We start from the raw sequence: 13,753 nt of genomic DNA, 5'->3' as shown, positions 1-13,753 counted from the left end.
AATCTAAATATTTGGTCAAGCATAAGTTATGTTTAGTCTTTGTTTAAGTTTTTTTTTTTTTTTTACTTTTAATATAAAATAAATCAGGATATTATAATGTCAATATTTATATTTTGATTAAGCAATGATGATATTTTGGTGACATATTCACTCATCACTAATCTTGTTATAGAGGTTATAAGAAGTCATAATATTGTCTCGGATGATAAAAGTCATATTGTTTATCTTTGCACATCAAATAAATTAATTATAAAATTTATTTTGGAATGATTGATGATGGTAACAACATACTCTTAGTAATGAAACATTATAATGGTACAGATCTTATAAGACTAAATAGAAATTATATAGAAGTATATATATAATGGCTTAGATAAAATCAATTTGCATGAAATTAATGGGATAAGAACTCCGAAGTCCCAAATCCGAGCTTATCTTTGTTTCAGTAAAGAAGATTCGGAAGTCATATAGAAGACATGCACCAGCTTTATTCCTCATCATGATAGCAAGCACCACCACTTCAAGAAAAGTGGGATTGGATGAAGGAATGTTGGCAGATTTATTAGATAGAGCACGAATATTGAAGAGCCACTTTAGGAGAGTAAAATGTGTGAGAATGATTTTACATACACATACATATCTTTGTATTATATCATTTATGCAAATATATAGAAGACTGTTGTTCAATAAAAGAATCAAATGTTTCCCATACTCGATTGTTTGCACCAAAAAGATGGAGAATTAAGCTACTCTCTCTCTCTCTCTCTTTCTCTCTCTCTATGGTGGTGTTTCCTCCTCTCTTTATTCTATTTATTCTCTTGTGGTGATTCAATTTATGAGAGCTCTTTTTTATTTGCTTGCTTAATAAGATAGAATATATTCATATTTTAATTATAAATTCTCCTGCAAAATGTGATCCAAATTATTCACCCATCAACCCAACTGCAAGACAATAATAATAAGGACTTAAAAGAATGAAATCCTGAAAATTAAGATTGTTTTATAAAATAATTTATGTATTTCTATGGTTTGATGGGAGAAGATAATATAACATATAGTAAGCATTACTGGTTTCCATTAGTATATCTAAAGAGGATAAAAGACAAAAAAAAATGAAGAAGAATTATTTTGGATGTATATATGAGAAGATGCACTACTTAAGTTGAGATTAGTTCAAGTGAACTGATGATTTCATCTCACATCATCACATAAGTAAATTATAAACCACATTAAATCTTACGCCAACTTAGATTTTCTTCCTTAGACACATTAATTGATGCTCAATCAGTTTTGATAATTCAATGCTGCATGCAAATGTAACAAAACTCATAGAAATATACCAAATGTTTATTATAAATATATAGGCATGTGTTCATATAAGAATGTATTCTTCCATGTCATTCTTCAAAGTATTCTCTTTGGTGGGCATGAGGAGGGGATGATCTCATCTCTTCCATCATCTCTACACAGTGAAACCTGCAGTGGTGGTGGTAGGTGGATTCACACACTCTCTCACGGGTGTTGCAGACTCCAAAATCTCACCTACAACCTAATGATCCGCCGGTGGGAAGAAGACTTCTCTCTACCTCTTCGCTGCTTCAATCATTGGCGACAAAGCTTTGGATTGCTGTGTCTTCTCCTTCTTCACGACGTGTACGTTTCATATGGGGAAAGCCAAGAAGGCTACAAATAGAGAAAAAAAAGGAGAAGAGAAGCACCGACATGGTGTGGTGAGGGCCCCTAACACGAGACAAGCACACTTTTTGAAGGCAAGATTCCATGATCTCTCTTCACTGCTGTTGGTCTCTCTCTCTCTCTCTCTCTCTGACCCACAAACATCTTATCATTCGGTGTGGAAAGAGAGATCATGCTTTCGTTTACTAATCATATGAGATTTCGAACCCTCCAACTTCGTCACATCATTATCAAATAAGTATTTTAAAATTTAAAATCTATCGAATGAGATTTTGATATATTAGTTTTGTATATATATATATATATATATATATATATATATATTATAATTTTAGGTATAAAATTTAGTATCCTCGATTGTTAGTGGTGCTATGGATTGATTATTCTCTAACACTAAATTTGGATCAAGAGGGAGGAATGCTAGAATAAATGCAGTGGTGGCTTGATGTGTTGCATTGGAATCATATCCAATGGTACATTGCCTCATTAAGTGAGGAACACCTACATTTCACAGATTAGTTACCAACCAATGGATTCTCAAAGCTTCATTCCCGACAACAGATCTGACATCGCAAGTCCTGCTTGTTGTGTTTCAGCACCACTTCAAATGAATGGAGCTCAGCGGAGGACTTTTTTGTTGGATCCATCGTAGCAAACCTTAAACCATGACATACATAGCAAGAGAATTGTAACGCAGCAATAACATTTGTAAGTGCATATATATATGTTCTATTTTTCGTTAAGAATGTTATTTTATTTATTCTTAGTGATGAAGTTGAAGAAGCAACTCGACTTGATCTATTTTTTCAAACTTTTTATGTCGAAGAATTTGATTCTAAGAAAAAAAATAAATGAAGCAAAGAGACTCCCTTTGCGATCTCCCTCGAATACTCAATGATCGCTCTTGAATATTCGAAGTCCATATTCGATCGAAAGAAGAAAATGAGTTATCCGAGATAGATTTTAAAATTTAGACGATTTGAGTAGTAATATGAGAAGTTAAAGGGATAGAGAGAAAAAAGAAAAAAAGCTTAGTTATACCATATGTTCAATTTATTGGTTGGTTGATAGATATTTCTTATATCATTTATATATTTATATATGATGAGTGACATGAGATATTAGTGACAGACTGTGTCTTCAAAACCGTGCGTTCCATCCTCGACTCGATCGTCAAAAGGTGATGAGATCATGGATTGTCACGACTCGTCGGAACTTTTACTCTCTGCGAACGACCACATGTTGTGTACTACGAAACCCTATGCATGCATATGTGATAATATGAGGGACGACTACGAAAGCTCAAGCAATCACATCAACTGGGGACGAGCTGAAGACATCTCCGAGGGAGCCGCCGTCGCGACCTCATGCAATGAATACCAACTAGCTTCATCTTCTTGCGCTGCACTGTCGGCGGCCACCGCATCGCTCCCTCCCTCCTTTTTCTTCTTTCTAATAATAAAAAATTAACGAAGAGATGATGATGATGATGATCGAATAAAGGATTACTATCACTTGGCACTCATAATATCACTCCATCGAATAATAAAGATCAATTTTCGTAAATTTTACAATCAAAATTTAAGAAAATAGATTAGAATTATTCAGATCTTACTATGTGATAAGTTAAACCATATACAAAATATCTCAAAGCTAATTAAATTTATTCGAATAACATAGAAACTAAATTATGTGATGCGGTTTTGTCTGAGGATTTCGATCTCGCAGGAGTGCGAGTAATCTACGTAAGTTGAAACAAAGGAGTAATTGCAGCACTAAGCACCGTAGGCAAAGGAAATAGTTGTCCCACAGCAGGTGGACACTAATGATACAGACAAGATTTAACCCATTTATCTAAGATGAGGACCACAATGAATCAAATAAATCGCCGGATACGATGCATTACATTTGACCAAATGTTCATAAAAAAATTCTTACTCCATTCGAGTGCCTTCGTTGACTTTGTTTGAAGTTTACGATGTTCGATTGTTTGTCGTGTTGATGATGCTGTGGTCATGTCATCGTAAGTTTTCTTTCTTCGATCGTGTTGTACAAGTGTTAGATTTTGTGAAGCTCCCTCTTATTATTAAAAAAATTAGGATTATAATTCATTTTAACCTATGTGATTTGAATCATTTAGATCTTTATGGTTTACTCGCATCTAAAATAATTTTTATATTTTTAAAAACATAATATATAAATTTCTTCAATCAAATCTGAGTTAACAAATATTAGAATTTGCTTATGTGATATGTTGACTCATAATAAATTATTAATATAATAACATATATAATTTAAATAAAATAAAATAGTTCATTTTAGCCCTTGTGATTTTGATCATGGACCACTTATGATTTTGTTTGTATCTAAAATAATTTTTATACTTTTAAAAATATAGTATATAAGTCCCTTCCGTTAAGTCTGAGTTGATCGATGTTAAAGTATACTTACGTGACACGCTAATTCATAATACATTATTAATATAATGATAATGATACATGCAATTTAAACTTTAAAAAAAATCTATCTTGTCAAAGAAGAGGAAGCGACGAAGGTCATAATGATTGACGAAGGTGGAGAGGCAAAGGTAAAAGAGGTCAAAGTTAGAGCAAGGGAGAGTTGGACCACCACATCGTAAGTGCGACTAATGGAGGTGCACGAGAGGATGAAGTATGAGGCAGTGAGGACGAAGATGCCCAAGAGAAGGAAGAGGGATTAGGAGACCATTGTATGCTTAGCATTAGACTCATCAATGCACATCCACTCGAGGTAGGACCAGAAGCTCTTGAGCTTGTTGTCAGCGTAGGAGAGGTTATATGCGTACGATGCCTTATTAGGCAGTAGCGGCTTGGTGTTGCTGGTGGTGGTCGCTTCCATGATGACACCTTCTCCCACAATTGACGGTGGTCTCAATTTTTTTAATTTAAATTATATATATTATTATATTAATAATTTATTGTGAGTTAGTATGTCACGTAAGCAAACTCTAACATTTATCAACTCAGACTTGACGGGAGAGACTTGTATGTTATATTTTTTAAAATATAAAAAATATTTTAGAGAAAAATAAAGCCATAAGAGCTTAAGTGGTCCATGACTAAAACCACATGGGCTAAAATGGATTCTTTTTTTAAAACTTAAATTACACATATTATTGTATTAGTAGTCTATTATGAGGTAACATGTCACGCAAGCATACTTTAACGTCTGTTAATTCAGACTTGACGGGAGGAGCTTATATGTTATGTTTTTAAAAATATAAAGATTATTTTAGATACAAATAAACCATATAGGTTAAGTGGTCCATAAACAAAACTACAAGGGTTAAAATGTATCTTAACCTAAAAATTTATTATGAAAAAAATAATTTTATTTATTGAGATAATATATATTTATGGAAGAGATTTCTTTCGATCATATGCTCACTAAAGTATATGATTGATCCTTAAATATTATGATTAAAATAGAAATGTAAAATTATCTTTTATATTTATCTACGTCATACTTTCTACCGATTACGACAACATAGTTCGATGACATATGATCTAAGCAATTTTGACCAAGTGGATGTAAACAAATCACAATCTATCAATCAATTTTGTCTCGGGAAGACGTGGGCAAATAATCTCGTCACGTTTGTGGTGTATAGGTGTCTCACGTTTATTGGTTGCATTCTTTAATGCGATGAAGAATAGCTACATATCGACACTGTGTAGTTATTAGAGTCGTAATATCCATTAATGCAGAGATTGAAGCGAGAGAGGCGAAGCAGACACACCCACGTTGTTTCTATCATCGGATGTGTAATGTATCTGATGTTGGCTCTATCATGCCTCAACCGTGTTAAATGCATGTGATTTGTCTCTCATATTAGAATAATGATAGAATAATTGCACGAGGAGTTGTCTTATCTAATTTATTAATTAGTATTATTTTCATTACTCTGCTATTATTCGAGGATCAAAGGTCCTATACAACTTCTAAAATAATGCAACATGAATTATATATCAAAGAGAATCATGTATACATAAACCATCAATTGAATCGATGGGTCAAATCATTAGAATCATGTATACATAACAATGGATTGGGCTAATTACATGTAGTTAGATTTTTTTAGCATCTTGATCTTCTATAATTAATTATGAAAGCGAAATAATTAGGTTCATTTATCATAACATCCTTGGTTTTATCAATAGAAACATAAAATCAAGAGACAAAATGATAATTATAATATTCCAATTGATAATGATAGATGATGACAACGTTGATTGTCATGGGTGATTGTTATAGATAAGGAGAGCGATGATAAAAGATGAGGGATGCTCTGTATCTACGTTAACGCTAACGTAGTTGTTGAGCAACAAAAGGGCTATCGATATACATGTTGAGTGACCCTTTCATTACTCGGCAATTATGTCAACATCGATGCAGATGTGGAGCGACGAAAAGGCCGCTCATGGTATCAGCACCGACGTAGATGCAGAGCGACATCGCTCTACATTTGCGTTAGCACTGATGCAGATATCGAGTAGCCCTTTCGTCACTACAACTGCGTTGATGTTGATGTCAACACAATGAGTGATTTTTTCGTCGTTCAACAACTACGTCGACGTCAATGCAATAAGCGACTCTTTTTGTCACTCGATTATTGCATCGATGCTAATACAAATGTAGAGCGACGAAAGGGTCACTCGACAACTATGTTGGCGTCGACATAGATATAGAGTAACACTCATTTCTCGTTGCTGCTCTTCTCATCCATAACAACCACCATTAGCCCCAACAGTGCTATCATCCATCACCACCAACTCGAACGTTTAAATTATCTTTTTATCTATTATTTTTATATTTTCGTTAATAAAATCAATGATGTTAGAATAAATGGACCTAGATGTTTTACTTTTATAACTAACAAAGATTTCAATGTAAATTTTTTAAGTCTAGGGTCCAAGATACTAAGAAAATCTAACTATAAAGGGGTAATTTGTAACTTACCTGATCGAATTATATACATCCGAATAATAAATAAAATAAGATTTAAAAAAATTAAGGGCATTAGCTCAAACAAGATGATTAGTAAACCGAATTGATCGAGGATTATTTTCTGAACCCAACTAATAAGTTCTATGATTAACTAGGAATGACCGATATAACATGGTGTGAGATGGAAAGGAGGTTAGAGATGACTAAGCGAGGTAATAGGGTTAGATCTCTCCAAAGTTAGATCCACCCAAACCTAATTTTGTCGAGGTAGATCAAGTCCAATTTACACGGTTTGAGTTCTAATTTCCAAAGTCTCATCTCCATCCGATCGGATCTCTAAATCCATGTTGAGATCAAAGTTTTGATGACTATGATCCCTAGACCGAGCAAATTATTCACATGGTTGACTGGTCAACGGCTAATTGTTTAAGGTTCATCAAATCTCCTACTCGGGGCATCGGACAAAGTTGACCAGTTACTCCACGTTGACCAATTCATTGTGTCAATTTGGTGGAGAAATCACTAATTTATTAAGATGTTACATAGATATATATATACACCCACAAATTAAACATGCCCACATGTAGGAACACTCTTTGCACTAATGATAGCAGTACCAATGAAAGAGCCTTTGTTCTTACTATGTGAGAACAAACTTGTCATTTGGGCTTTTCTCAATAGTTTTACGTAGATGTGACAAGTGACGTATTGCTTCGAGTGACGATGAGGTATCAATAATCATTCATCATAATCTTTGTATTACATATTCTATCGCTAATTCTTTTAGTTGACATTTCTAAATTTTTAGAATGAGTTTTCAAATAAGTTTGATATATTATCGTTAAATTAATATTTTAGATATAAAAAAAGAGAGGGAAGTGACTTCTAAGATAACCGAGCATAGAATATATTGACTGCCTTGGATTTGTTGACCGAGGGCACAGCAGCCTTTCTTGTCACCGACTTGTCTTCCTTGCGCTCCAACACATGATTGTGGTTGTTCTCTTCTAATGTGTTCACAAGCGTTTGCGACCTCTGCATGCTTTCGGTACAAGTAAAGAGGACAGCTTAGCATGCATGTAGGACCAGCGGCATGTGATGCTTTGGTCCTTCCTAAAGCCCAGCCATGGAAGCTCACAGGCTTCTTCAGACGCTGTGCCGGCACGTGAGTCGTCTCCCTTTTCTTCCCCGCACAGTAATGCCGGTTTGCATGAGCCACACGTGTGACATGCAGCACCCATCCTTGAAGCGTAGGTGCAGGGTCGGCCGTGGATTTCCCTTTTACTGCAGGGCGTTTGTTTTCCTGCGCGCGATCTGTTTGCGACAGGGGAAGCTGAAAATAATGGCGGAAATTATTGAGGCGGGGGCCGCAGATTTGGTGTCCTCCTCCTCCTCCTTCTTCTTCTTCTGTTCACGACCTGATATTAGTCTTAATGTTACAGTAATCCAAGACTAATTCACGTGCTTTTCCTTTTTGCTTCTGTGGAGGAGAAGATGTCGTTTTTTATTTAAGGAGCATGCTGAGGACCTTGCAGTTGGGGTTCTGCCTGTCTTCTCTCCTCCTCCTCCTCCTCCTCCTCTTCCTCTTCCCTGTTCATCTTTGATCTCCCATTTGTTCGGTTTCTCTCTTGTATCTGCTGTTGTTATAGTCTTGGAAGAAGCAGGGGAAGAGAGAGAGAAAAAGAGAGAGAGAGGAATTCTTTCTTTCTTTTTACCTGAAATCTTGAGCTCCGCTTTGTTACGTGGAAGCAAGAGAGGGAGATCTAAAGCGAAGCGTTGTGTTCTCACGGTCTTTTCTTGTTGCTCGCTTCCTTATCTTTTGCTCGCTATCGAGTGTGTGGGTGGGGAAGAAAGAGAGCTCTGACACTGCGGCTCCACCGCATTGTCTTGCTTAATTCCCCAGCAACACTTGCAGCAGAATACGACGTAAAATACGCGATTACTATTTGTTGGAGGAATTCGTGCTTTTACCTCAAGGAGAGAATAAGATTTGTCCTCTACAGGCACTTTCTGAGTGCTACTTAGCGTCCCCTGCTTCCGCTGTTTCCGGTTCGGGAGAGACAGGAGAGGAGAAGGGGAGATGGAAAGGCTTACTTCGACGGCGCTGCTGCCGGAGTCGTTCCAGGGGACGAGGGACGACATCACGGAGCAGATGGGGGTGGTGTGGCAGCAGATCAAGGCGCCGGTGATCGTCCCCCTGCTGCGGCTGGCCGTGTTCGTCTGCCTGGTGATGTCGGTCATGCTGGTGGTGGAGAGGGTGTACATGGCCGCCGTCATCGCCCTCGTCAAGTTCCTCGGCCGGCGGCCCGAGAAGCGGTACAAGTGGGAGCCCATTCGCGACGACCTGGAGCTCGGCAGCGCCGCCTACCCCATGGTCCTCGTCCAGATCCCCATGTACAACGAGAAAGAGGTGCCCGTCCCTCCTCTCATCCCCCGCCCCATGTGCGTACATGTACAGCTCCATGTTTGACGCAGGGGACGACACGCGGGCATCGCAGGTGTACCATCTCTCGGTGGGAGCTGCATGCGGCCTCTCGTGGCCGGCGGACCGGATCATCATCCAAGTGCTCGACGATTCCACCGACCCAGGGACGAAGGTGAGAATAGATTCGCACGCACACCGTTCTAAATCCTCGACGCAATCTCTGTGCTGATCATGTCATGCAGCAGCGTCAGCATCAGCGGATCCCTTTTTGGCTGATTTGGATGTACTTACTAATTAACATGCATGATAATAATATTAATAATATTATTAATATTATGGTGATGAGGATTGATGCATGTTTGGTAATGGAGATGGTGTGGTGGTGGGTGGTGATGGTGGTGCCGGTTGGTTGGTGGCGTGCAGGATCTGGTGGAGATGGAGTGCAACAGGTGGGCGAGCAAGGGGGTGCACATCAAGTACGAGAGGAGGGACAACCGGAGCGGGTACAAGGCGGGGGCGCTCAGGGACGGCATGAAGCGAGGCTACGTCGAGCACTGCGACTACGTCGTCATCTTCGACGCCGACTTCCAGCCGGAGCCCGACTTCCTCTGGCGCACCGTCCCCTTCCTCATCCACAACCCCGACCTCGCCCTCGTCCAAGCCCGCTGGAAATTCGGTACGCCTCCTCTGTTTTATTCGTCATTCCTCTTTTTCTTGAGCTTCTCGACAGTAAAGGCATCCTTAAGCTTTGTCAATGGAGGAACTCTCTCTCTCTCTCTCTCTCTCCGTTTGAGTGTCGGTGGCGGATCTGCTTGCTTTCACTTTCTCCCCGAAAAAAGCTAGGACGTGCCACAATTATGAGCTGCAGCTACCCAGCAGCTCCACCTGCTTCAATCGCCTCCCACTCCTTCGCTGGACCAAATGATTCGTGCAGGTCTGTAATCGCATGGCTTTCACGTTAAGCCCGTCTCCATCTCCTCGCTCCCTTTCTTCTACCCTTCTCCTTAGAAACCTGTCGACCGACCATGTTGACTTTTCATGAATGAAACGCCGCTCTTTTACCTTTACATAGATTTACCTGAATTGGGATTGGAAACATGCCGTGCTGGCACATGGGACCCGGAAGTTGCTCCAATCGCAAGGCAGGTGGTTGAGGTAGTTTTCTTTCTTGCTTTTGTGGGCTTTTTTGGGCCGGCCGACACTTATGTCATGGCCCACCTTTTGTAGCCGACACATGATGTGACACGTGTCTCTCAACCTATCCTATTATCAATTGTCGGTAGACCAAGTCAAAATTTATTGGAAATTTTTATTTGTTACCAATAGACTTAGTCAAAATTTATTGGAAATTTTCTCGGCAAGGATGATAGTCTTAACAAATTATGAAGAAGGAATGGTAGAATAGAATATTAGAGATTCAAAACTAAAAATTTTTATCATCATAATAACTCATATGCATTTAATCTCTGAAACTTTTTCTCCTCCACCTCCTCTCTCTCTCTCTCTCTCTCTCTCTCTCTCTCTCTCTCTCTCTCTCGTTGATCTTTCCTGAGTCATGTGAGGTAAACAGTGGTCTCAAATCTGTATCAAGTTGCTCATATGGAGCCTTCTGTAGCATTTTGTCCTAATCTCTAAGAACAACACATGCCTAGTTTTATGTGGAGGGTGGGAGGGGGGGGACAAAGCTTGTGGTCTTACTATAGGGAGGAATGTAGATGAAGAGAGATGAAAGAGGGAAGAGCATCAGCCAAAGAACAGAGATTTCTCTCTTTTTTTCCCCCCAGAGTAAGTCACTTAGTGTGATGGAGATAGTGCAGTACCTGATCTTGATCTTGTCATCTTTCTTCAGTGGAAAGCTTGTCACCTGTTTCTGATGCTCACCTCAAGTTGTATCATCTCCACTATCTCATCTGTTCCTAACATACCATGTGCATTTGTTCTTCTTATGCTACCATCTCCTATGACATGCATGTATGTTTGACAGTGGACCTCCACAGCCATTATTACCCTGCACAGCATCAATTGAACAAGCCAACCTTTTCCAATAGACCACAAAGATCTCTACCATAGATATGCTTTGGGAATGTTACCTCTTTGTCTTCCCAAATCTGTAAGAGTTTTATTGGTAATCCAAATAAAAATCTAGTAGGCTAAAATATTTGTCATGGCTTATCATATGAATGGTGGGGTTTAGTGGACTGAGTTCTTCTTGAATATAATTCATGATGTTTATACCTTACTTGAGGTAATAAGAATCATCTTATGTCAAAGTTATAGAGAGAGAGAGAGAGAGAGAGATGGTTAACTATTTCATCTTTGAACTATATATAGAAAGAGAAGATCTGTTTTTCTTTTTCTTTTTTGTATGTGAGTGTGTGAAATATAGTTATGTTCATTTTTGCAGTGAACTCAGATGAATGTTTGATGACAAGGATCCAAGAAATGTCACTGGATTACCACTTCGCAGTGGAGCAGGAAGTGGGATCCTTCACACATGCTTTCTTCGGATTCAATGGTGAGCTCCTCGGCCTCTCTGATCTCTTCAAACTGTGCTAACATACCCAAAATGCTTTAAGAACAAGAACATGGCATGTCTGCCAGCAGTCTCTGCAGTGACATGAACGACAAAAAGGTCGATAGAAGAATTGACTAATTTGAAGGGAAAACGAAGAACAGAATCAACATAGTTCTTTTGTGTCTCTCTCTTTGTCATGCAGGGACCGCCGGTGTCTGGCGGATATCTGCTCTCAATGAGGCCGGAGGTTGGAAGGATCGAACCACAGTAGAGGACATGGATTTGGCTGTCCGAGCAAGCCTCAAGGGATGGAAGTTTGTATTCCTCGGTGATCTCAAGGTAAGTTCATCATGTTCTTATCACAAGCTCAAACAGGCTTTGCATCAGTGTTTGATACGGATGGTGTTATGAATTCAGGTTAAGAATGAGCTGCCGAGTACTCTGAAGGCTTACCGGTATCAGCAGCACAGGTGGTCTTGTGGCCCAGCAAACCTGTTAAGGAAAATGTTGATGGAGATTGCAAGCAACAAGGTCAGTTGAGTGTGGAGGAGATCGATGAGATAGAACGATATGAGTCTCTGTGAATCTGATTAGGCTTTCTTTTGTTCTTCTGTTGCTATGTAGAAAGTGAATCTGTGGAAGAAGGTCCATGTGATCTACAGCTTCTTCTTCGTTCGCAAGGTTGTAGCTCACATCGTGACCTTTGTGTTCTACTGCATCGTCATCCCTGCCACTGTGCTTGTTCCTGAGGTGGAAATACCCAAGTGGGGTGCCGTCTACATCCCCTCCGTCATCACCCTCCTCAATGCTGTTGGAACCCCAAGGTGTGGATCCATCGACGGTTCATTGATCACGACAACAGCAAGAAGAAGAACAGCAACCAACTCATCGAAGTTATTTTGATTGCTGCCGTGACAGGTCTCTTCACCTGCTTGTGTTTTGGATCCTGTTCGAGAACGTCATGTCATTGCACAGGACAAAGGCCACCTTCATTGGCTTGTTGGAAGGAGGAAGAGCAAATGAATGGGTCGTCACCGAGAAGCTTGGCGACACCATGAAGGTCAAAATGGCCACCAAGGCAGTCAAGAAGCCACCACGAACCAGAATCGGTGATAGGTGATCCCTGTTGTCCTCGGCTCTTTCTTGCAGACATGACTACTTCTTCTTCTTCTTCCAGCTTCTGCTTCTTCTATGACTGCTTCTTACTTGACAGGAACAGAGTAACAGCAAACACGAATCCATGGTTGTTCATCTCGCCTGATACTTTCTCATGTCCAACTCAGGTTACATCTGCTGGAGCTCGGCACAGGAGCTTTCCTCTTCTTCTGTGGATGTTACGATGTGGCCTTCGGGAAGAACCATTACTTCATCTACCTCTTCCTCCAAGCCATTGCTTTCTTCGTAGTTGGTTTCGGCCATGTCGGCACATTCGTCCCCAGTTGATGAGGTGCCTCCACTAATTGCCAAAGGCTTCGCATGACTTCATCTTCTACCTCGGTCTAAGTCAAGGCAGTGCAGCAACTGCCCGTAGACTTCTAGTGTTCATATGCAGGGATCTAATAGATACAAGGAAATGAAAAAGGAGACAAGCAAGTAGGACAGCAGCTGCAGTTGTGGTAGAGAGAAGACTGGTTTAGTCTCAAGAAGATTGATTGTGTGCATTTCAGAGGAAAATAAAAGAAGATAAAATAGAGTGGTGATGGTTGAATTCTTCCATATATAATGCAAGTTTCTGGTTGAAAAGGAAATGAATAAGCCAAAAAGATGGATGGAGTATCAAACACTCTCAGTTTCATATTTCATTCAGCTTCTTGTAATAAGCAGATGCTCAAATCACTCAGTTTCTTTTAGGGTTTGATTTCTGTATTGTTTTATTTGGATAAATTGCAATCACAAGTGTTTGTTTGCTTGCTGTGTTTGATCTCAATGACTCCATTTTTTCTCAAGTCTTGCTTCAGTTTCTTACATGAATCTCTGCAGGTTTTCATGTTCAAGGAAATTAATGCCACAAGCAATGCCTAATATTTGTGCTCATGAATCAAATATTTGAGATTGGTTAGACTCAAACTCATCGGGCGAGCATATTTATTTATGCTTCTTTTGGCAGTGATTTTTATCAAGTACTGATAGAA

At 39.4% G+C, this 13,753-nt stretch overlaps 1 protein-coding gene across 1 annotated transcript; it reads left to right on the top strand.

Moving 5' to 3' along the window:
• Positions 1 to 8,212: 8,212 nt before the first annotated feature.
• Positions 8,213 to 13,546, top strand: LOC135609956 (glucomannan 4-beta-mannosyltransferase 9-like). The gene is made up of 9 exons (XM_065103805.1): positions 8,213 to 9,091; positions 9,180 to 9,278; positions 9,530 to 9,782; positions 11,511 to 11,621; positions 11,824 to 11,960; positions 12,039 to 12,152; positions 12,246 to 12,445; positions 12,540 to 12,737; positions 12,905 to 13,546. The coding sequence occupies exons 1-9, from the start codon at positions 8,762 to 8,764 to the stop codon at positions 13,062 to 13,064; spliced, it is 1,602 nt and encodes a 533-aa protein (XP_064959877.1). The 5' UTR covers positions 8,213 to 8,761; the 3' UTR covers positions 13,065 to 13,546.
• The last annotated feature ends 207 nt before the right edge of the window (positions 13,547 to 13,753 follow it).

Source organism: Musa acuminata, chromosome BXJ1-2, assembly GCF_036884655.1.
Source record: "Musa acuminata AAA Group cultivar baxijiao chromosome BXJ1-2, Cavendish_Baxijiao_AAA, whole genome shotgun sequence".
Taxonomy (NCBI): domain Eukaryota; kingdom Viridiplantae; phylum Streptophyta; class Magnoliopsida; order Zingiberales; family Musaceae; genus Musa; species Musa acuminata.
Note: the sequence above shows the minus strand (reverse complement) of the source record. Positions and strands in the feature narration are given on the sequence as shown.